Raw genomic sequence first — 21,472 nt, 5'->3', positions numbered from 1 at the left:
CTCTTTTTCTGCAAAGCCATGCTGTTGTGATGGATGCAGTATGTAGGTTAGCACGGTCTTGCTGAAATATGCAAGGCCTTCCCTGAAAGAGATGTCTTTAAAACCACTATATACTGTACAGCATTGATAGAGCCTTTCCAGATGCGTAAGCTGCCCACACCATAGGGACTAATGCAATCCTAGGCAATCAGAGATGCAGGGTTTTGAACTGTGTGCTGATAACAAGTCCCTCTCGAGTCCACAGGACACAGCATCCACGACTATTCCATTTTGCCTCAGTCCATTTTATATGAGCTTTGGCCCAGAGAAGACTGACAAGCTTTTCTGGATCGTTTTTGGATCATGATTGGGATAAATGAACTGTTTTGGTACCTTTGGTTGCCATTTGCTTAAAAATGCTGTAATGTATTGACTGCATATTTGGCTTCTCCTATAGTCTGCCACTCTTTAAATAAGAGTCTGTTGTTTCTTCTAGTTATTGGTAACACACAATATTAAAGTGGAAAAACACACTACAGGCTGATCCAACTTTGATGTAATGTCCTTAAAACAAGTCAAAATGAGGCTCAGTATTGTGTGTGGCCTCCACATGCCTGTACGACCTGCATGGTGTTGGGCTGTGAGCACAACCCCCATCTGTGGATGTCGGGCCCTCATACCATCCTCATGGAGTTGGTTTCTAACCGTTTGTGCAGACACATGCACATTTGTGGCCTGCTGGAGGTCATTTTGCAGGGCTCTGGCAGTGCTCCTCCTGTTCCTCCTTGCACAAAGGCAGAGGTAGCGGTCCTGCTGCTAGGTTGTTGCCCTCCTACGGCCTCCTCCACGTCTCCTGGTGTACTGGCCTGTCTCCTGGTAGCGCCTCCAGCCTCTGGACACTACGCTGACAGACACAGCAAACCTTCTTGCCACAGCTCGCATTGATGTGCCATCCTGGATGAGCTGCAATACCTGAGCCACTTCTGATTGTCAATCAGTGTTGCTTCCTAAGTGGACAGTTTGATTTCACAGAAGTTTGATTTACTTGGAGTTATATTGTGTTGTTTAAGTGTTCCCTTCATTTTTTTGAGCAGTGTATTATAATTTGTGCATGGTGTGATACCAAATATCCTACCTAACTTATACTCATCTACGAGGTATGACAGTACCATATTCAGGTCAGTTCTAACAGCGTTACAGCTTACAGAGTAGGGCTGCAACAAACCACTAATTTGATAGTTGAATAATCTGTCGTTTACTGAAACGAATAGTTCATTATTCTGATTATACATCACTGCAATACGAAACAACTGTTTTAATGAACTTTCCTGCTTATACAAAAGATAAACAAAACTCCAATATATTTTTCTTGTCAAAACTTAAAACCAAGGATGGGCAAACTATTAGCAAAAAATAAAACAAAACTAAATCAGTTGTCCCTCCCATCGACCCACCACCGATGAGAGGGGCAGTAGTAGGGGTGCGGTGCATTGTGGATTGGGCAGTGTCCGAAGGCGTGGGCCTTGGCGTTCTGATCCTCGGTTGCTGAAACTGGCTTTTGGAACTTGGAACGTTACCTCACTGGCGGGGAAGGAGCCTGAGTTGGTGCGCGAGGTTGAGAGATATATTGCTAGATATAGTCGGGCTCACCTCAACACACAGCTTGGGCTCTGGGTCCAATCTCCTTGAGAGGGGCTGGACTTTATTCTTTTCTGGAGTTGCCCATGGTGAGAGGCGGCGAGCAGGTGTGGGCTTTCTCATAGCCCCTCGACTCGGCGCCTGTATGTTGGGGTTTTCCCCGGTGGACGAGAGGGTAGCTTCCCTACGCCTTCGGGTTGGGGAACGGGTCCTGACTGTTGTCTGTGCTTATGCACCGAACAGCAGTTCAGAATACCCAGCCTTCATAGAGTCCTTGGAAGGGGTGCTTGAAAGTGCTCCTCCTGGAGACTCGATTGTCCTACTGGGGGACTTCAACGCTCACGTGGGCAATGACAGTAAGACCTGGAGGGGTGTGATTGGGAGGAATGGCCTCTCTGATCTGAACCCGAGTGGTGTTCAGTTTTTGGACTTCTGTGCAAACCACAGTTTGTCCATAACGAACACCATGTTTGAACACAAGGATGTCCATAAGTGCACATGGCACCAGGACACCCTAGGCCGCAGTTCAATGATTGACTTTGTTGTCGTGTCAGCGGACATGCGGCCATGTGTACTGGACACTCGGGTAAAGAGAGGAGCTGAGCTGTCAACTGATCACCACCTGGTGGTGAGTTGGATCAGGTGGTGGGGGAAGATGCCAGTCAGACCAGGCAAACCCAAACGTATAGTGAGGGTTTGCTGGGAACGTCTGGCAGAAGAACCTGTCAGATTGATCTTCAACTCACACCTCCGTCAGAACTTCGACCAGATTTCGGGGGAGGTGGGGGACATTGACTCAGAATGGGCCATGTTCCGCTCCTCCATTGTTGAAGCGGCTGACTGTAGCTGTGGTCGCAAGGTAGTTGGTGCCTGTTGGGGCGGTAATCCTCGAACCCGGTGGTGGACACCCCAGGTGAGAGATGCCGTCAAGCTGAAGAAGGAGTCCTACCGGACATGGTTGGCCTGTAGGACACCAGAGGCAGCTGGCAGGTATCGACAGGCCAAGCGATCTGCGGCTTCAGTCGTTGCCAAGGCAAAAACCCGGGTGTGGGAAGAGTTCGGTGAGGCCTTGGAAAGTGACTTTAAGTCGGCTCCGAAAAGATTCTGGCAAACCGTCAGGCGACTCAGAAGGGGAAAGCAGTGTGCCACTAGCACTGTATATAGTGGAGATGGTGTGCTGCTGACTTCGACTGAAGACGTCATTGGGCGGTGGAAGGAATACTTTGAGGACCTTCTCAATCCCACCAACACGTTCTCCAGTGAGGAGGCAGAGTCTGGGGACACGGGCATAGGCTTGTCCATTACTGAGGCCGAAGTCGCTAAGGTAGTTAAAAAGCTCCTTGGCGGCAGGGCTGCAGGGGTGGATGAGATCCGTCCTGAGTTCCTCAAGGCTCTGGATGTTGTGGGGCTGTCTTGGCTGACACGCCTTTTCAACATTGCGTGGACATCGGGGGTGGTGCCACTGGATTGGCAGACTGGGGTGGTGGTGCCTCTTTTTAAAAAGGGGGACCGGAGGGTGTGTTCCAACTACAGGGGAATCACACTCCTCAGCCTCCCTGGTAAGGTCTATGCAAGGGTACTGGAGAAGAGAGTCCGGCTTATAGTCGAACCTCGGATTCAGGAGGAGCAGTGCGGGTTCCGCCCTGGTCGTGGAACACTGGACCAACTCTTTACCCTCTCCAGGATTCTGGAGGGTTCATGGGAGTTTGCCCAACCAGTCCACATGTGCTTTGTGGATTTGGAGAAGGCATTCGACTGTGTTCCCCGGGGTATTCTGTGGGAGGTGCTTCGGGAGTACAGGGTACATGGCTCTTTGCTACGAGCCATTCAGGCCCTGTACAAACAAAGCAGGAGTTTGGTTCGCATGGCCGGCAGTAAGTCAGACTTTTTCCCAGTGAGAGTTGGACTCCGTCAGGGCTGCCCTTTGTCACCGATTCTATTCATAATTTTTATGGATAGAATTTCTAGGCGCAGTCAGGGGATGGAGGGTGTCCGGTTTGGTGACCTCAGGGTCACATCTCTGCTGTTTGCAGATGATGTGGTCCTATTGGGGACATCAGGCCGTGAACTTCAGCTTTCACTGGATCGGTTTGCAGCCGAGTGTGAAGCGGCCGGGATGAGGATCAGTACCTCCAAATCCGAGGCCATGGTTCTCACGCGGGAAAGGGTGGAGAGCCCTCTCTGGGTCGGGGATGAGCTCTTGCCTCAAGTGGAGGAGTTTAAGTATCTCGGGGTCTTGTTCATGAGTGATGGTACAAGGGAGCGGGAGATTGACAGGCGGATTGGTGCTGGGTCAGCAGTGATGCGGGCTCTTTACCGGTCTGTTGTGGTAAAGAAAGAGCTGAGCCATAAGGCAAGGCTCTCGATTTACTGGTCGATCTACATTCCCACCCTCACCTATGGTCATGAGCTTTGGGTAATGACCGAAAGAACGAGATCACGAATACAAGCAGCCGAAATGAGTTTCCTCCGCAGGGTGGCTGGACTCTCCCTTAGAGATAGGGTGAGAAGTTCGGTCATCCGGGAGGGACTCGGAGTAGAGCCGCTGCTTCTTCACGTCGAGAGGAGCCAGTTGAGGTGGTTCGGGCATCTTGTTAGGATGCCTCCTGGACGCCTCCCTTGGGAGATGTCACAGGCAAGTCCACCGGGGAGGAGACCCCGGGGAAGACCCAGGACACGCTGGCGTGACTATATCGCCCAGCTGGCCTGGGAGCGCCTCGGAATCCCTCCCAGGGAGCTAGTGGAAGTGGCTGGGGAAAGGGAGGTCTGGGCTTCATTGCTCAGGATGCTGCCCCCGCGACCCGAACCCCGGAGAAGCGGAAGATGATGGATGGATGGATAAATCAGTTGTCCTTTTCTTTATCGAGTAAATAGAAAAATCTATTTAAATGTAAAATGTAAACCTTGCAGTCTATGCTCTGTGTCTTCCGCTGTCTATCTACACTTTGCTGCAACAAAATTTTACAATTACAGCTCTTTATTGAAACGGAAGAAAGTCAGCATCTCTCTGTGCTCCTGTGAGTCTTGCAGAAAGCAGATATTTGTATAGACAGTGTTGCAGTGTTTACAAGTGTAAATGTTATCATGAAAGTAAACAAGGTTATTGTAAATGAGAGTACCTGCTTCTCTGTTCCATCTCCATTAATGATTCAAGAGAACCTGCATTTTGAAACAGGAGTGTTACAGATCAGCATAGAACATGAAATACGATGGAATTTAACACTAACATTAGTCAACTAGCTCGCTAGCACAACTATCGTGGTGTCCCAAACCACACACTTCTGCACTTCACTCACTACACTAATGAGTGCGCTTCTAATGGTATATGCAATATTTTTCACACCATTCAGTGAGCTAGTATGCAGTTTGGGACATGACATACCTTACCGAGATGAAAGTTCTTCTTCCAGTGAGTCGACGTCTCCTCTCAGATATTCCAGTATGGCCTATATAGCACTACAAATAGCACTGCTGACCACATTTTTTTCTGACTTTAGCATGAAATTCTCCCACACTTTTGAGGATATTGTTCTTGGGGCTGTTATCGTGCTGTTCCTGTACAAAATGTTCCTAGTGAGCGTGAGAAAGACGCATAATGATTGTTAGAAATTCGACAAGAAGAGTCAGGAGACTGGAGCTTCAGCGTTGACTGGAGTTTATTTCCACATGCAGAGCATGGGTATAGCGCAGTCGTTCAACAATCAGTCAGCAGGATCAGTAGTCTAGTCTTATTCACGTGCATGCAGATGATCATGCACAGGCACAGCTTGGTCATCAGTGTGTCACTAGTCTAGTTTGGTCAGCAGTCCATTCTAGTCTGGTCAGCAGTCCAGTCTAACAAGAATATTTTGGAAGGACCTTACATACATTGAAAACTAAGGGGGAGGAAGGAGGAGGAAAAGGAGTTTGAGGAGGGATAAGGAGGGGTTGTAGAAGGAGAATATGAGTAGAGATGTAAGGAGTAGAGATAGGGGGGGTGATTGTTATTACCTTGAGTTTGTGAGACAAAGGGTCATTTCAATATGAACAAAAGTGATCAGGCAAGGTGAAAGTGCGACCAGTTTCACCTTTCTGTCATTTGCTTAAACTCTACCATGAACATAACGTAATATAACATAAGGGGAAACAATTCAAATATTGAGAATATTTTCTCTCATGATGTCGCCAAAGTCGAGACTAAGTCGAATATTCATTGCACCCCTATTACAGAGTATTATTTGAGTACTTGGATAAGACAGGCTGAAGAGAAACCACAAACATAACTATGCAGGGAATGGCTCAGCATGAAGAACATGATGTTCAATATGTGTTTTTGGGTACTGATTGAGCAAAACAAGCTGTAGGGACATGACTAAGCTGAGAAACAGAAGTAGGACTTTTCTGTAAGAAACCTGGCCATTCCCACTGCTGTGGGTAACTCATGCATGCCTCTGTTTTGCAGCCAAGCCAGACCTTTGCAGATAACATTGTTATCATCGTCATCATCATCATCATCATCGTTAGCCGCTTAGTCCAGATAGGGTCGTGGTAGCAGTTGGGAGAGCAGACAATCCCAGATGACCCTGTCCCACGCAACTTCCTCCAGCTCATTCCTGGGGACTCCAAGCCACTCCCAGGCCAACTTGCAAATATAATCCCTCCAGTGGGTCCTAGGACAACCCTGTGGTCTTGTCCCGGTAGTCCATACCCTGTACATCCCCACCGGGAGGCATCCAGGGGGCATCCAGATCAGATGTCCAAACTACCTCAGCTGGCTGCTTTCAATGCGGAGGAGTAGCAGGTCTACTCCGAGCTCCTCCCAGATGACCAAGCTCTTCACCCTATCAAGCAGAGTGTAGCTCACCACCCTGCGAAGAAAGCTAATTTCAACCGCTTATATTCACAATCTCATTCTCTCGGTCATTACCCAAAATTCATGACGACAGGTGAAAGTCAGGATGTAGACTGACCAGTAAACAGAGAGCTTCGCCTTATCGCTCTGCTCCCTTCTCACCACTACAGTCCATTACAGTGACTGCTGCCGCCTGTCCCAGACTGTGGCTGATCTCACGACTCCTCTTCCCAACACTTGTGAACAAGAGAGATACTTAAACTCTTCCACCTGGGGCAAGACTTTTCCCCTTACCTGGAGTAGGCATGCCATATTTTTCTGGGCCAGGACCATGGTCTCAGAAGCGGAGGTGCTTCACTCTCAGCTGCAACGCGCTCCATTGAGCCGGGGCTGGAGGCACCCATGCGATCCAGCCAAAAGAATAACATCTGCCAATAGCAGAGACTCCACCCTCCACACATAATGGCCTCCTGAACTTGGCTATGCCTTGACACCTTGTCCATGAATATCACAAACAGGAGTGGAGACAAGGCACAACCATGGAGTCCAGCACTAACACTGAAAGAGTCTGACTTAATGCAGTATACAAACATAGCTCTCACTCCGGGAGTACAGACTTTAAATGGCATGGGGTAGTAACCCCGGCACCCCATACTCCCGGAAGACCTCCCACAAGATATGTTGGGGAACATGGTCATTAGCCTTCTCCAAGTCCACAAAACACATTTAGACTGGGTTGGCAAACTCCCATGCCCTGGGTTGGCAAATTTCAATGGCTTTTCCATTGTTCCATGGCCAGGACAGAATCCACATTGTTCCTCCTCAATCTAGGGTTCAACCACCGGTCAACTAAGTCTCCTTTCCAGCACCCTGGCATAGACTTTCCCAGGGAGACTGAGCAATGTGATACCATGGTAGTTGGCATACACCCTCTGACCCCCTTTCTTAAAAATAGGGACTCCAAGGGTACTGTTCCTGAGGTCCATGCAATATTGCAGAGGTGTGTCAGCCACGACAGCCCCACAATATCCAAAGCTTTAAGCATCTCCGGACGAATCTCATCCACCCCTAGTGCCTTGCCACTGAAGAGCTTGCCAACTACCTCAGTGACCTCCACCAGGGAAATGAAGCTTAACATGCCAGAAGCCTCTGGCCCTGACTCCCGTGGGGAAGGCATGTCCCCTAGATTAAGGAGTTCCTCAAAGTGCTCCTTCCACTAACGATAATATCCTCATTTAAAGTTTCTCCACCCCTGCTGAATACAGCTTGGGTGAAGCCACCCTGACCACTCCTGAGTCCGCTGGACAGTTGTCCAGAACATCCTCAAGGCCGATTGAAAGTCTTTTTCCATGGCTTCACCTCCTTGCCCATCCTGGATTTTCCTTCTGTCACCATTGCTGCTGCCAACTTTTTTGCCTTTTGGTCCCTATCTGCTGAGTCAGGAGTCCTTTGGCCATCCAGCCACTAAAGGCCACTTTCTTCAGCTTGACAGCCTCCCTCACCACCAGTGTCCACCGTGGGGTTCTTGGGTTACCGCCCTGACAGGCACCCACAAGCTTTTGGCCACAGCTGTGCCTGGCAGCTTCCACATTGGATAATTTAAACGGGATCCATTCTGACTCCATGTCCCCTACCTCTTCTGGGGCATCGGAGAAGCTCTCCTGGAGGTGGGAGTTAAAATCATTCCAAACAGGGGACTCCGACAGTCATTCCAAGCACACTCTCACCATTCACTTGGGCCTACCAGGTCTGACCATCAGTCTTTCCTGCCATCTGATCCAACTCACCACCAGATCAGTTTACAGCTCAGCACCTCTCTTCACCTGAGTGTCCAGAGAACATATGTTCCCAAGTCAGATGAAACAGCAATAAAGTCAATCATTGACATTTGATGCAAGGAGCTCTGGTATCATGTACACTTATGAACATCCTTGTGTTCAAACTTGGTGTTCGCTATGGACAATCCATGCCTGGCACAGAAGTCCAATAACAATTCACCTTTCATGTTTAGATCAGGCAGGCCATTCTTCCCAGTCACGCCTCTCCAAGTCTCCCAGTCATTGCCAACTTGAGCATTGAAGTCTCCCAGTAACACTGTAGGATCTGTAGCCCAGAACCCTGCCCACTTGCTCCAAGAAGGCCAAATAATCCAACCTGTTGTTTGGTGCATCTGCAAACACAACAGTCAAGAGTTTTCCTCTCTGCGATTTTGATTCACACTGAGGCGACCCTCTGCAACTCCAACTGCATGGCCGCCAACCAGGGACTCCCTGCCATCTCCCATTGCCTATATGGCATTTCACTGCTCCCGCATGCTAGAAATTGAGGGTGGTGTGGCAACATGGTCTCCCTACATTACCTCTTTGGGCTGAGCCCTGTCAGGTTATGTGGGGTGCCCGGCCACCTGGCACTCGCTGAGGGATGCTACTGCCAGGCGTGGCTCCAGGTTTAGGTCTCGATGATCCTTTCCCGGGCAGGGTACATGAGTGTACATGTCCATTTGTCATGGAGGGTTTTTGGACAGAGTTTGCTTGGGTCTTTACTCCAGACCTGTTCGCCCTGGGAGCCCTACCAGGAGCATATTGCTCCCAATGACTTAGCTCTGAAGATCCCAGAAAATTTGCAGGGTAACCGGAATAGAGATGTTAAAGATTAACTGATTAACTTGTATTAGACAAATGCATAAACGTTTGTCCAGTGCTTTTGCTTAATAAGTAAATTTGATTAACAATAAACACTTGATTTTTAAATAGGTGGGTTTTTCATTCAAATTGAGCACTGTTTATAAATTGCATTTATGAGGTTGCAAAACTACAACTTGCTCCGGTAGCTCTACCTATTGATGCACAATTCAGGGTTTTCTGGAGTTGGAGTTGACTCGTAATTCCTGAGGGTGGAGCTGATGGAGGGGACTCCTTGATTCTAACTGGGAGCACTATCGCAGAGATTAAACTATCCTAAATGTAGTTTACAACATTGTCACAACTAGGACATTTAGCAACCTGACAGAGTGCTAAGAATGTTGCTTCTGTTGAGTGTTACCTTAAGCTATAGCCTACAAAGTGTTTTAGTTAGCTATTGGGTAGCTTATGTAGTTAGTCCTGTAACAAGCTGAAAACTTTTTAACTATGCTTATGTACTTCAAGCCAGCCCTGGTCAAGCCACATACTTTTATTAACTTGGGCTTATAATATGTCATAAATATAAGTAAGTAGACTACATTATATTGCTGTCAAATGTTACATTAGGCTGCATTCTATCATACATGTTCATTCAGTGAAGCCCTCAATTCAATAAACAAGTCTTTTTTATGTAAAACATTGTGTATGTAATATTATACATAGTAAATCATCTAGTTTATTCATATTTTTTTATAATTATTTATTTATACCACAGGCATTATTAACTATTTTCTTAGGATTATAGACATATCACTAATAATATTTTATTAGTAATTATTTAGTTTATAGTTATGATATAAGCTGTAGCTAATAATTTATGAATTATGAATTACTACTTGAAGTAATGTGTGTATTCAGTTTCCTAAGTATTTCAAAATCATAATGAAAAAATTTGTATACTGTCACGATTGGCCCCTCCCAGTCTGTCCATGTGTTTGTGTTGTGTTTTGGTTTAGCCTGCTTGTTCTTTGATTTGGTTTTTTAGTCCAGCCCCCTCGTTTCGTGACTCCACCCGATTGTTTCCACCTGTGTTCCTGCCTGTTCCTCATGCATTTAAAGCCTGTTTTTTCCCCTGTCTGGTCACTGGTCTTTGTACTGGTCTATATACTGTTGTTTGTTCTGTTTGTACTGTTCTGTTTGTACTGTTCTGTTTGTTCTGTTTTGTTTGTTCTGTTTGATTCTGGTTTCTGTCATGTCTGCCCCACCAATCAATCCGTGTTGGATCTATGACCCTGGACCATTTAGACGATGACCCTGGATTTGCCCATAATAAACGTTGCTTATGTCCACATATGCATCCGCGTCCTCGCTCCCCATTACAGAAAGACCAGCCACCTAGAGGGAGGAGCTACCTGCAGCGCAAGACGAAGCTGGATGCAAGGAACATGCATAAAATCCTTACTATGGTACTCGGCTTGTTTGCAAGCGCCACTGCGAGCTACCTATAGTTCGAGTGAGCCTTGGGAACGGCCGAGTGGATTCTGTTTCTGCCTGTTCCTCCAGGTTGGAGCAGCGGTCCCCAGCCCAAGTTCCTGATCCCGTGGCCACACCCTGCAGCAAGCATTCCTGTGGCCGCACCCCACGGCAAGCCTGAACCCGCCGCCAGTCACCGTGCCTCCGGACCCGCCACCAGTCGCCGTGCCTCCGGACCTGCCGCCTGCCTCCATGGATGTCACTGCAGGCTCGCCTGCCCACGTAGACATTGCTGTAGGATTGCCTGCCCCCGTGAACATTGCTGCATGCTCGCCTGCCCTCATAGATGTCGCTGCAGGCTCGCCTGCCTCCATGGACATTGCAGCCCCTTTGTTCCCACCCATCCCGCCCTCGCCTGTGTCTGTGTCTGCTGTTCCCTGTGGGCCTCCCATTTCTGCTGTTCCCCATTGGCCTCCCATTCCTCCCGTGTCTGTTTTCCATGGGTCTCCCGTTCCTCCTGTGCCTGCTTCTGTGTCTCCTGTTTCCATTCCTTTGTTTTTGCCCTGCTCTGTAACTGGTTTTGTCTTGTTGTGTCTATGCCCATTCCTGTTCCTGTTGTGGTTCCTGTTCCTGTGTCTCCTTTCGTTTCTATCCCGGTTTCTGTCTGTGTCCGTTTCTTTGCCTGTCTGTTTTGGTTTCTGTTCCCCTGTCTTTTGCGTTTTCCTCGTCCTGTTGTTCCTCCGGTCGTCTCTCATTCGGCGTCGTTTTGTGGTGTGCCTCCTCATCCTCGTTCTGTTCCTGTTTTGTCTGTTCTTGTGTCTGGTGTTATGTCTTCCGCTTCTGTGCCCACTTCTGTGCCTTTGTCTTCTGTTCCTTGTTCTCTCGTTCTGTCTTCTGTCCCTTGTTCCCGCGTTCCTGCTCCTGTGCCCATTTCTGCTCCTGCTTCTGTGCCCATCGTTCCAGTTCTGCGTTCTCCTGCTCCTGTTCCGGCTTCTGTGTCTGTGCCTGTCCCGTGTCCTGTCCCTGTCTAGTTTGGTTCTGTTTTTGGTCCCTTATGTCCATTTGGTTTTGTTTGTGTTGTGTTTTGGTTTAGCCCGCATGTTCTTTGTTTTGGTTTTTTAGTCCAGCCCCCTCGTTTCATGACTCCACCCCTGATTGTTTCCACCTGTGTTCGCATCTGTTCCTCATGTATTTAAAGCCTGTGTTTTCCTCTGTCTGGTCGCTGGTCTTTCTGTCTTCCCCCCGATCAATCCGTGTTGGATCTATGACCCTGGACGGTTTAGACAATGACCCTGGATTTGCCCATAATAAACGTCGCTTATCACCGCATATGCGTCCGCCTCCTCGCTCCCTGTTACATATACATAAACTTTTATAAACAATGATGTCATACAGTCATGGCCAAAAGTTGAGAATGACACAAATTTTGGCTCTCTCAATGTTTGCTGCTTCAGTGTTTTTAGATATTTTTATCAAATGTTTCTATTGTATACTGAAGTACAATTATGAGCATTTCATAAGTGTTTTATTTAAACTTTTATTGACAAACACTTCACGTTTAAGCAAAGACTCAATATTTACAATGTTGATTCTTCTTTTTTACAAGACTTCTGCAGTTCTCCTCAGCATGCTAGACATCAGATTCTGGGCCAAATCCTGTCTGATGACAACCCATTCTTGCCTAATCAGTGTTTGGAGTTTATCACAATTTCTGTGTTTTTGTTTGTCCACCCGCTTTTTGAGGATTTACTACAGGTTCTTCATGGGATTGAGATCTGAAGAGTTTCTTGGCCATGGGCCCAAAATTGTAACGTTTTGTTCACCGAGTCACTTGGTTATCACTTCTGCCTTATGACTTGGTGCTCCATCATGCTGGAAAAAGCATCATTTATCACCAAATTGCTCCTGGTCTGTTGGGAGGATGTTTTGATACCATTCTTTATTCATGGCAGTGTTCTTAGGCAAAATTGTGATTGAGCCCACTCCCTTGAATGAGAAGCAGCCCTAGGCCAAACATGAATGAGCTTTTTAATCTTTACATAAAGGACACAGGACTCATGGTAGGCCACACCTTTTCTTCTCCGGACAATCATTTTTCCAGATGGCCCAAACTGTCTGAAGGAAATAGAAAATAACTTTGCCCCAGTCCTCTGCAGTCCAATCCCTGTATTTCCTGCAGAATGTCAATCTGTTCTTGATGTTTTTCTTGGAAAGAAGTAGCTTCTTTGCTGCCATTCTTGACAACAGGCCATTCTACAAAAGCATTCACCTTACTGTGCGTGAGATGCCCTCACATCTGCCTGCTGCCTTTCCTGAGCAAGCTCTGTTGCTGACCTGATCCTGAAGCTGAGTCCATTGTAGGAGATGCTGGACTTTCTTGGGAGCAGTGAAGCCTTTTTTCACAGCAGTTGAACTTTCTCCTTGAAGTTCTTGATCATGATTGCAAAGCAATGATGACTGTTCATGTCTCCTTGGTTGTTCCCATGGTTAACAGAAGAGGACAATGATTCTAAACAACCAGTCTGCACTTCTATTTTAATCAGCATGACAGAGTGATATCAGTTGCCTTGTCAATGCTGCATATGGGAGTGATGGTTGTGTTGAGAGCTGGCGGCAACTGGCTGATGCTCTAGTCACCACAACAGGTAGTTTGATTGATCTGCATAAAATAAACTAATGTCAGACCTGGAGAAGCCATACTGAAGGCCCATAAGGCAGGCATCATCTGGGGAAGGGGCAGATGGAGTGAGACTAAAGAATGGGCTTCTTTAAACAATATCTTTCTAAGTTTCAGATTCAGATTCCTTTATTGATCCCAGGGGGAAATTGCAGTTGTTACAGTTGCAGCCATTTATGTAAAAATAAACACTTTACTAATAATTTAAAACAATATATAGAATTTACAGTATGTATAATTTAAAACAATATATAGAATTTACAGTATGTATGTGCACCAGATTTAAGTACTCTACACACACAATTGTTGTTATTGCACATATGAACAGTTTTTTGAATCACACACTGAGGGAGGAGTTATGGAGTTTGATGGCCACAGGTAAGAATGACTTCCTGTGGCGCTCTGTGGTGCATTTTGGTATGATGAGTCTTGAGCTGAATGAGCTCTTGTGTCTCATCACCGTATCGTAGAGTGGGTGGGAGCCATTGTTCATAATGGCCCGCAGCTTAGACAGCGTCCTCCTCTCCGACACTGCCGTCAGCGAGTCCAGCTCCACACCCACAACATCACCGGCCTTGCGGATCAATTTGTTGAGTCTGTTGGCATCTGCCACCCTAAGCCTGCTTCCCCAGCATGCAACAGCATAGAGGATAGCACTCGCCACCACAGACTCATAGAAGATCCTGAGCATAGTCCGGCAGATGTTGAAGGACCCAGGCGCCTCAGAAAATAGAGACGGCTTTGGCCCTTCCTGTAGAGGGCGTCAGTGTTCTTAGCCCAGTCCAGTTTATTGTCAATATACACACCCAGATATTTGTAATCCTCCACAGTGTCCACACTGGGGTCACCGGTACCTTGTCCCTCCTCAGGTCCACCACCAGTTCCTTTGTCTTTGTCACATTGAGCTGCAGGTGGTTCCGCTCGCACCATGCGACAAAGTCCTTCACCGTTGCCCTGTACTCATCCTCTTCACCCTTGCTGATACATCCAACTATTGCAGAGTCATCAGAAAACTTCTGAAGGTGGCAAGTCTCTGTGCAGTAGCTGAAGTCCGTGGTGTAGAGGGTGAAGAGGAAGGGAGAGAGGACAGTACCTTGTGGAACTCCAGTGTTGCTGACCACTCTGTCTGACACACAGTGCTGCAGGCGTACATACTGTGGTCTGCCGGTCAGATAGTTTGTCCTTAGGAAAAAGTCTATGTCAGATTCATGACAGGTTCTTAAATCGCAGAAATGTTCACACCTTTGTGCTCCTGAGTGTTTGTAGATTCTGTTCTTACCTAAGAACAAATCCCAAATAAATTTTTTTTTCTGGGTTTTTCATCTTAACAATAGACTGGACTGGTCAGAAAACACAACTACACCGTTGTGGCCATCTTCTTTGGAGTGGTCTGCTGGGGCAGCAGCAACTGCAGACAGGAAGAGACTTGACAGACTTCTTAAGAGGGCCAGCTCTGTCCTGGGTAGCCCCATAGACCCAGTGCAAATGGTGGGAGACAGGAGGATGTTAGCTAAACTAGCATCCCTGCTGGAGAACAGCTCCCACCCCATTCATGAGTACAACCAGCACTGCTCCCAGTATAACCCCTCCACCCCCTGCTGGACCTCACACGCCTACGGAACATACTGTGGGTTTTTTTTATCACCTTTTCCTGTGTGTAATATAATCAACACTCCATGTGCAATATATCATTAATATCTCTATAGTGTAAATACTCTTGAGCTTTCTTTTCATAACTGTTTATATTGTTAAGTCCTCACTATCCCATGTGTAATATAAAACAGTACCTCATGTGCAATATTCCATGTGAATTTCAGGCAAAATATCCTTAAAGTGTAAATGTCTTAGCTTTTTTATTTATTTATAATAAATCTATTAAAGATTTATAAATAATCTTCATTTTTTGTGAAGGAAAGAGGAATATTTTTTCTTTTTTTTCTTTTTTAGTTCTGATATACATTGTCTGTATAGTAACAAGTAACAAACCATAAAACCTTTAAGTTTGTGAAGTACTAAACAAAGTTAATTACTTGCTTATTAATTCTCTTCTTGTTACTTCGTCTCCTTTGTTGCTGTAGCACTGAGAATTTCCCCATAGTGGGACTAATAAAGGATTATTAACCCTCACACTTGTCTTAGGCTTTAAGAGTTGACAAGATGAGCAACTCAATTTATATTGGACTCTACCTCTGCTACTCTTGCCCATCATGGTCTCTTGCTTTCCACTGTCGTCTCATAGCTTTTATGTTTTATAAAATTATTTTTTCTCTGTTGGCAATTTCTCCCATCATCACCTCTAGGCCTTATTTGCTTTTTTTAAAACACTTTGTTTGATGTTACTCTGAATGGATTGAAACTGAAAATAACAGTGATTAAAAATTCAGAATGTATCTTCCATAATTTATGGTAGACTGTAAAATGCAGCATAGCCTAAATATGAAAACAATGAAGATTTTATTAAGAACATTTTAAGGAAATAGTAAAGATTATCTTAGGAGAATATTTGAAAACTTAAGTTTTTTTGGGGGGGAGGAGGATTTAAGAACATGGGCCTCATTTACCAATATCTTACAAACTATATAATAATTCTCTCGTGTAGTTTGGCACAAAGTGGTGAGCCTTTGCTTGCTACTTTTATCCTTTTTATACCTTTATCTAGTTGCTCAGTAATACCTTTTTAATTTAAACCCAATTCATGTGACCATCTCTGTTTGTTTTTTTTTTTTTTTTTGCTTTTTTTTTTTTGGTTTGTCTCCTTTATATTTTGCCTCCTAACATTTATTCTGTGTTTGCAAATTTATTCTGTGTTGGCAATTGTTTGCAAATCTTCCTTATATAGTCCTCTGCTGACTGTCCACCAGGTGACATAATTTGCTTCCTTATTGTTTCATTTCCTCTCTGACTCTGTTTCCTAATAAGAATGTTCTTTGTTTATGTAGGTATACTACAAGCAGAAGTTCACGAAAGCCCAGAAGCCGCAGTACAATCCAAAGGACTGTGTGTCATTTAAACATTCACAAGCTGCCTCAGCGATTGTGAGTCAGGTAACATTAAAAAATTATTTTCATTCTTAAGAATGGGGATTCCGCTGTGCTTGGTTGTGTCTCTCCATGGCCTACAGAAAAAAGACAGTCAAAAGCTGTTAGAAGCTGCACATATATGGAACACGCAGCCTAATTAGCCTGCTTGTTCACTGCACTTGGTTCTCCATCATGCAAGTCCCTTTAAATTAATTATATAAAAACTATTTCCCCCCCAGAATGACTGGTACCTTGTGAATCTTGTTTACATATATAGGGATCTGAGACTATTCTTCCTTAAAAATCCAGATCCTTAATGAATTGTCCTTTTCAGCTCATCTAGTGTTTAAGAGTTTCAGTGGTGTTAAGGAAACTGTTAATGCTGTGGGCAGTGAACTATTTTGTTATGAATTTGGATCATTGTCCTGGTGAAAAATCTGTGCTACTCACTATTAGTGTCTAATGTTTTAATTATTCCTACACAGTGGAAGGTTACTGCATGACTATTTTATAGTATTTGTTGGTGTTATTGAACACCTATGTCCAACAATTGTCAACATATTGCTGGATGATAAATGATGTTTGACCTGCTTCATGTCATACCCAAGTGAACCAGGAAGTCACAGATGAGTTCCTAAATATTCAGCTGTTCCTGAAATTGTATTCCCAATAAAAATGGTAATACATGTTAACCCCCTAAATCCCAGGCTTACTACATACTAAGGGCTATTATTCAGTAACTACAGGGACTACAGTGAGAATTGGCTGAGCTATTCGTAGATTATAGAAGTGTGTAATAAAAAAATGCCCTGGCCATTTAAAGGGTTAATTAGATGTTGCTTGGAGGAATTTCAGAACAATTGTGTAATAATGTTTTTTGACCTTTTTGCCTAATGGTCTGGTAAGCACTCTGCAATAATTCCTCATATCTCAGCGAGCAAGCTCACCTCCTTGTAGAGGTTATCATTTACACATCTTGATTTCAAAAGCTTGTTACTTTTTAAAAAGAAACTTTTTATTTATTTATTTATTTATTTTTTATTATTATTTTTTGAAGGTTGTTTTTTGCTGAAGTGTGTGTGTGTGAGATACTGTGATGAATTTGATGAGGTATTGGATGAAATACAAACTTTGATGTAATATGTTTGTAGGAGATATTACTTTAATTGTAGTAATCATTTATTGCCTTTTAAAGGTATGTGTGATTATAATCATTATTTTAAAACTGTTATCTTTGCCCTCTCCTTGGATCACCACCTTATCGTGGTGGAGGGGTTTGCGTGCTTGAATGATCTTAGGAGCTATGTTGTCTGGAGCAAAAGCTCCTGGTAGGGTCTCCCATGGCAAACTGGTCCTAGGTGACAGGTCAGACAAAGTGTGATCCATAATAACCCCTATGAAGACACAAAAACAGGACTTGTGTACCCTGCCCGGAACAGGGTTACCGGGGCCCCACCCTGGAGCCAGGCCTGGGGGAGGGGCTCGCCAGCGAGCGTCTGGTGGCCGGGCATTTACTCATGGTGCCCGGCCGGGCCCAGCCCGAAGGAGTTACATGAGTCCCCCCTCCCATCGACCCACCACCAATGGGAGGGGCAGTAGTAGGGGTTTGGTGCGTTGTGGATCGGGCAGTGTCCGAAGGCGTGGGCCTTGGCGTTCTGATCCTCGGTTGCTGAAACTGGCTTTTGGAACTTGGAACGTTACCTCACTGGCGGGGAAGGAGCCTGAGTTGGTGCGCGAGGTTGAGAGATACCGGCTAGATATAGTCGGGCTCACCTCAACACACAGCTTGGGCTCTGGGTCCAATCTCCTTGAGAGGGGCTGGACTTTATTCTTTTCTGGAGTTCCCCATGGCGAGAGGCGGCGGGCAGGTGTGGGCTTTCTCATAGCCCCTCGACTCGGTGCATGTATGTTGGGGTTTTCTCCGGTGGACGAGAGGGTAGCTTCCCTACGCCTTCGGGTTGGGGAACGGGTCCTGACTGTTGTCTGTGCTTATGCACCGAACAGCAGTTCAGAATACCCAGCCTTCTTAGAGTCCTTGGGAAGGGTGCTTGAAAGTGCTCCTCCTGGAGACTCTGTTGTCCTACTGGGGGACTTCAACGCTCACGTGGGCAATGACAGTGAGACCTGGAGGGGTGTGATTGGGAGGAATGGCCTCTCTGATCTGAACCCGAGTGGTGTTCAGTTTTTGGACTTCTGTGCAAACCACAGTTTGTCCATAACGAACACCATGTTTGAACACAAGGATGTCCATAAGTGCACATGGCACCAGGACACCCTAGGCCGCAGTTCAATGATTGACTTTGTAGTCGTGTCATCGGACTTGCGGCCATGTGTTTTGGACACTCGGGTAAAGAGAGGAGCTGAGCTGTCAACTGATCACCACCTGGTGGTGAGTTGGATCAGGTGGTGGGGGAAGATGCCGGTCAGACCAGGCAAGCCCAAACGCATAGTGAGGGTTTGCTGGGAACGTCTAGCAGAAGAACCTGTCAGATTGATCTTCAACTCGCACCTCCGTCAGAACTTTGACCAGATGTCGGGGGAGGTGGGGGACATTGACTCAGAATGGGCCATGTTCCGTTCCTCCATTGCTGAAGCGGCTGACTGTAGCTGTGGCCGTAAGGTAGTTGGTGCCTGTCGGGGCGGTAATCCTCGAACCCGGTGGTGGACACCCCAGGTGAGAGATGCCGTCAAGCTGAAGAAGGAGTCCTACTGGGCATGGTTGGCCTGTGGGACACCAGAGGCAGCTGGCAGGTATCGACATGCCAAGCGATCTGCGGCTTCAGTTGTTGCCAAGGCAAAAACCCGTGTATGGGAGGAGTTTGGTGAGGCCTTGGAAAGTGACTTTAAGTCGGCTCCGAAAAGATTCTGGCAAACCGTCAGGCGACTCAGAAGGGGAAAGCAGTGTGCCACTAGCACTGTATATAGTGGAGATGGTGTGCTGCTGACTTCGACTGAAGACGTCATTGGGCGGTGGAAGGAATACTTTGAGGACCTTCTCAATCCCACCGACACGTTCTCCAGTGAGGAGGCTGAGTCTGGGGACATGGGAATAGGCTTGTCCATTACTGAGGCCGAAGTCGCTAAGGTAGTTAAGAAGCTCCTTGGTGGCAAGGCTCCAGGGGTGGATGAGATCCGCCCTGAGTTCCTCAAGGCTCTGGATGTTGTGGGGCTGTCTTGGCTGACACGCCTTTTCAACATTGCGTGGACATCGGGGGCGGTGCCACTGGATTGGAAGACTGGGGTGGTGGTGCCTCTTTTTAAAAAGGGGGACCGGAGGGTGTGTTCCAACTACAGGGGAATCACACTCCTCAGCCTCCCTGGCAAGGTCTATGCAGGGGTACTGGAGAAGAGAGTCCGGCTTATAGTCGAACCTCGGATCCAGGAGGAACAATGCGGGTTCCGCCCTGGTCGTGGAACATTGGACCAACTCTTCACCCTCTCCAGGATTCTGGAGGGTTCATGGGAGTTTGCCCAACCAGTCCACATGTGCTTTGTGGATCTGGAGAAGGCATTCGACTGTGTTCCCCGGGGTATTCTGTGGGAGGTGCTTCGGGAGTACGGGGTACATGGCTCTTTGCTACGAGCCATTCTGGCCCTGTACAAACAAAGCTGGAGTTTGGTTCGCATGGCCGGCAGTAAGTCAGACTTTTTCCCAGTGAGAGTTGGACTCCGTCAGGGCTGCCCTTTGTCACCGATTCTATTCATAATTTTTATGGATAGAATTTCTAGGCGCAGTCAAGGGATGGAGGGTGTCCAGTTTGGTGACCTCAGGGTCACATCACTGCTGTTTGCAGATGATGTGGTCCTATTGGGGACATCAGGCCGCGAACTTCAGCTTTCGCTGGATCGGTTTGCAGCCGAGTGTGAAGCGGCTGGGATGAGAATCAGTACCTCTAAATCCGAGACCATGGTTCTCAGGCAGAAAAGGGTGGAGAGCCCTCTCTGGGTCGGGGATAGGCTCTTGCCTCAAGTGGAGGAGTTCAAGTATCTCGGGGTCTTGTTCACGAGTGATGGTACAAGGGAGCGGGAGATTGACAGGCGGATTGGTGATGCGGGCTCTTTACCGGTCTGTTGTGGTAAAGAAAGAGCTGAGCCATAAGGCAAGGCTCTCGATTTACCGGTCGATCTACGTTCCCACCCTCACCTATGGTCATGAGCTTTGGGTAATGACCGAAAGAATAAGATCGCGAATAAAAGCGGCCGAAATGAGTTTCCTCCGCAGGGTGTCTGGACTCTCCCTTAGAGATAGGGTGAGAAGTTCAGTCATCCGGGAGGGACTCGGAGTAGAGCCGCTGCTTCTTCACGTCGAGAGGAGCCAGCTGAGGTGGTTCGGGCATCTGGTTAGGATGCCTCCTGGACGCCTCCCTCGGGAGGTGTCACAGGCGAGTCTACCTGGGAGGAGACCCCGGGGAAGACCCAGGACACGCTGGCGCGAGTATATCGCCCAGCTGGCCTGGGAGCGCCTCGGAATCCCCCTTGGAGAGCTGGTGGAAGTGGCTGGGGAAAGGGAGGTCTGGGCTTCATTGCTTAGGATGCTACCCCCGCGACCCGAACCCCGGACAAGCGGAAGATGATGGATGGATGGATGGATGGATGGATGTTATCTTTGCATGTTTCTATTTCAAGTTAAGTACAAAGGCAGTCAGAAACAAATCCACAAACCAGCTACTGACTTGCCTAACCTACTCCATCTGGCCCATAATCTGCATGTCAGCAGAATTCAGAGCAATGTATAGAATCTCTTCTGTATTCTTATAATCACAGTTTTTAAATATACCACCACATTTGTTAAAGCAAGCATGTAAAAAATGTATAACAAACATTGTATGCATTTTACAGTGTATATGCAAAAAGACAACTCATTACTCACATGTTTTTATTTTATCTAAAATAAATTGAAAGCATAGAAAAAGGAATTGTATGTAAGGATAGGATAGCTTGAAGGACAAGACAAGGCCTCGTCAAATAGCACAAGACCTGCTTAAAACTTTAACAGGAAGCTCCAGGTGTCTGTGTAAACTGTTTATGCTTGCAGTCAACCACCATACATCAGCACACTTAGAGCAACACTGAGAAAACAGAGGCACATGAGCTAGAGCTAGCATAAGGCAGCATGTTTTTTCCAACCATGGTCACGCTTGCTAAAATGCATAGAACAATATCTCATGCAAAACATGAACATAGGCTTAAATGATTTTGTTGAGGTTACAGAGAAAGGAATTTCATATAGCCT

General features: G+C 46.6%; 1 protein-coding gene across 13 annotated transcripts in view; it reads left to right on the top strand.

The window, feature by feature from the left end:
* The window catches only part of LOC108411423 (nebulette-like), a 227,152-nt gene that overhangs the window by 134,095 nt on the left and 71,585 nt on the right, over positions 1 to 21,472 (top strand). For 12 of the 13 annotated variants that reach the window (XM_037533859.1, XM_037533865.1, XM_037533863.1 and 9 more), the window contains one exon: positions 16,159 to 16,263. In XM_037533859.1, the coding sequence (XP_037389756.1) occupies positions 16,159 to 16,263 (105 nt within the window). The remainder of the gene's footprint in view (positions 1 to 16,158; positions 16,264 to 21,472) is intronic. The other variant, XM_037533854.1, reaches the window with a different exon arrangement.

This window comes from Pygocentrus nattereri, chromosome 24 (assembly GCF_015220715.1).
Source record: "Pygocentrus nattereri isolate fPygNat1 chromosome 24, fPygNat1.pri, whole genome shotgun sequence".
In the NCBI taxonomy this organism is placed as follows: Eukaryota; Metazoa; Chordata; class Actinopteri; order Characiformes; family Serrasalmidae; genus Pygocentrus; species Pygocentrus nattereri.
The sequence above is the reverse complement of the archived record's forward strand: the minus strand, read 5'-3'. Positions and strand labels throughout refer to the sequence as shown.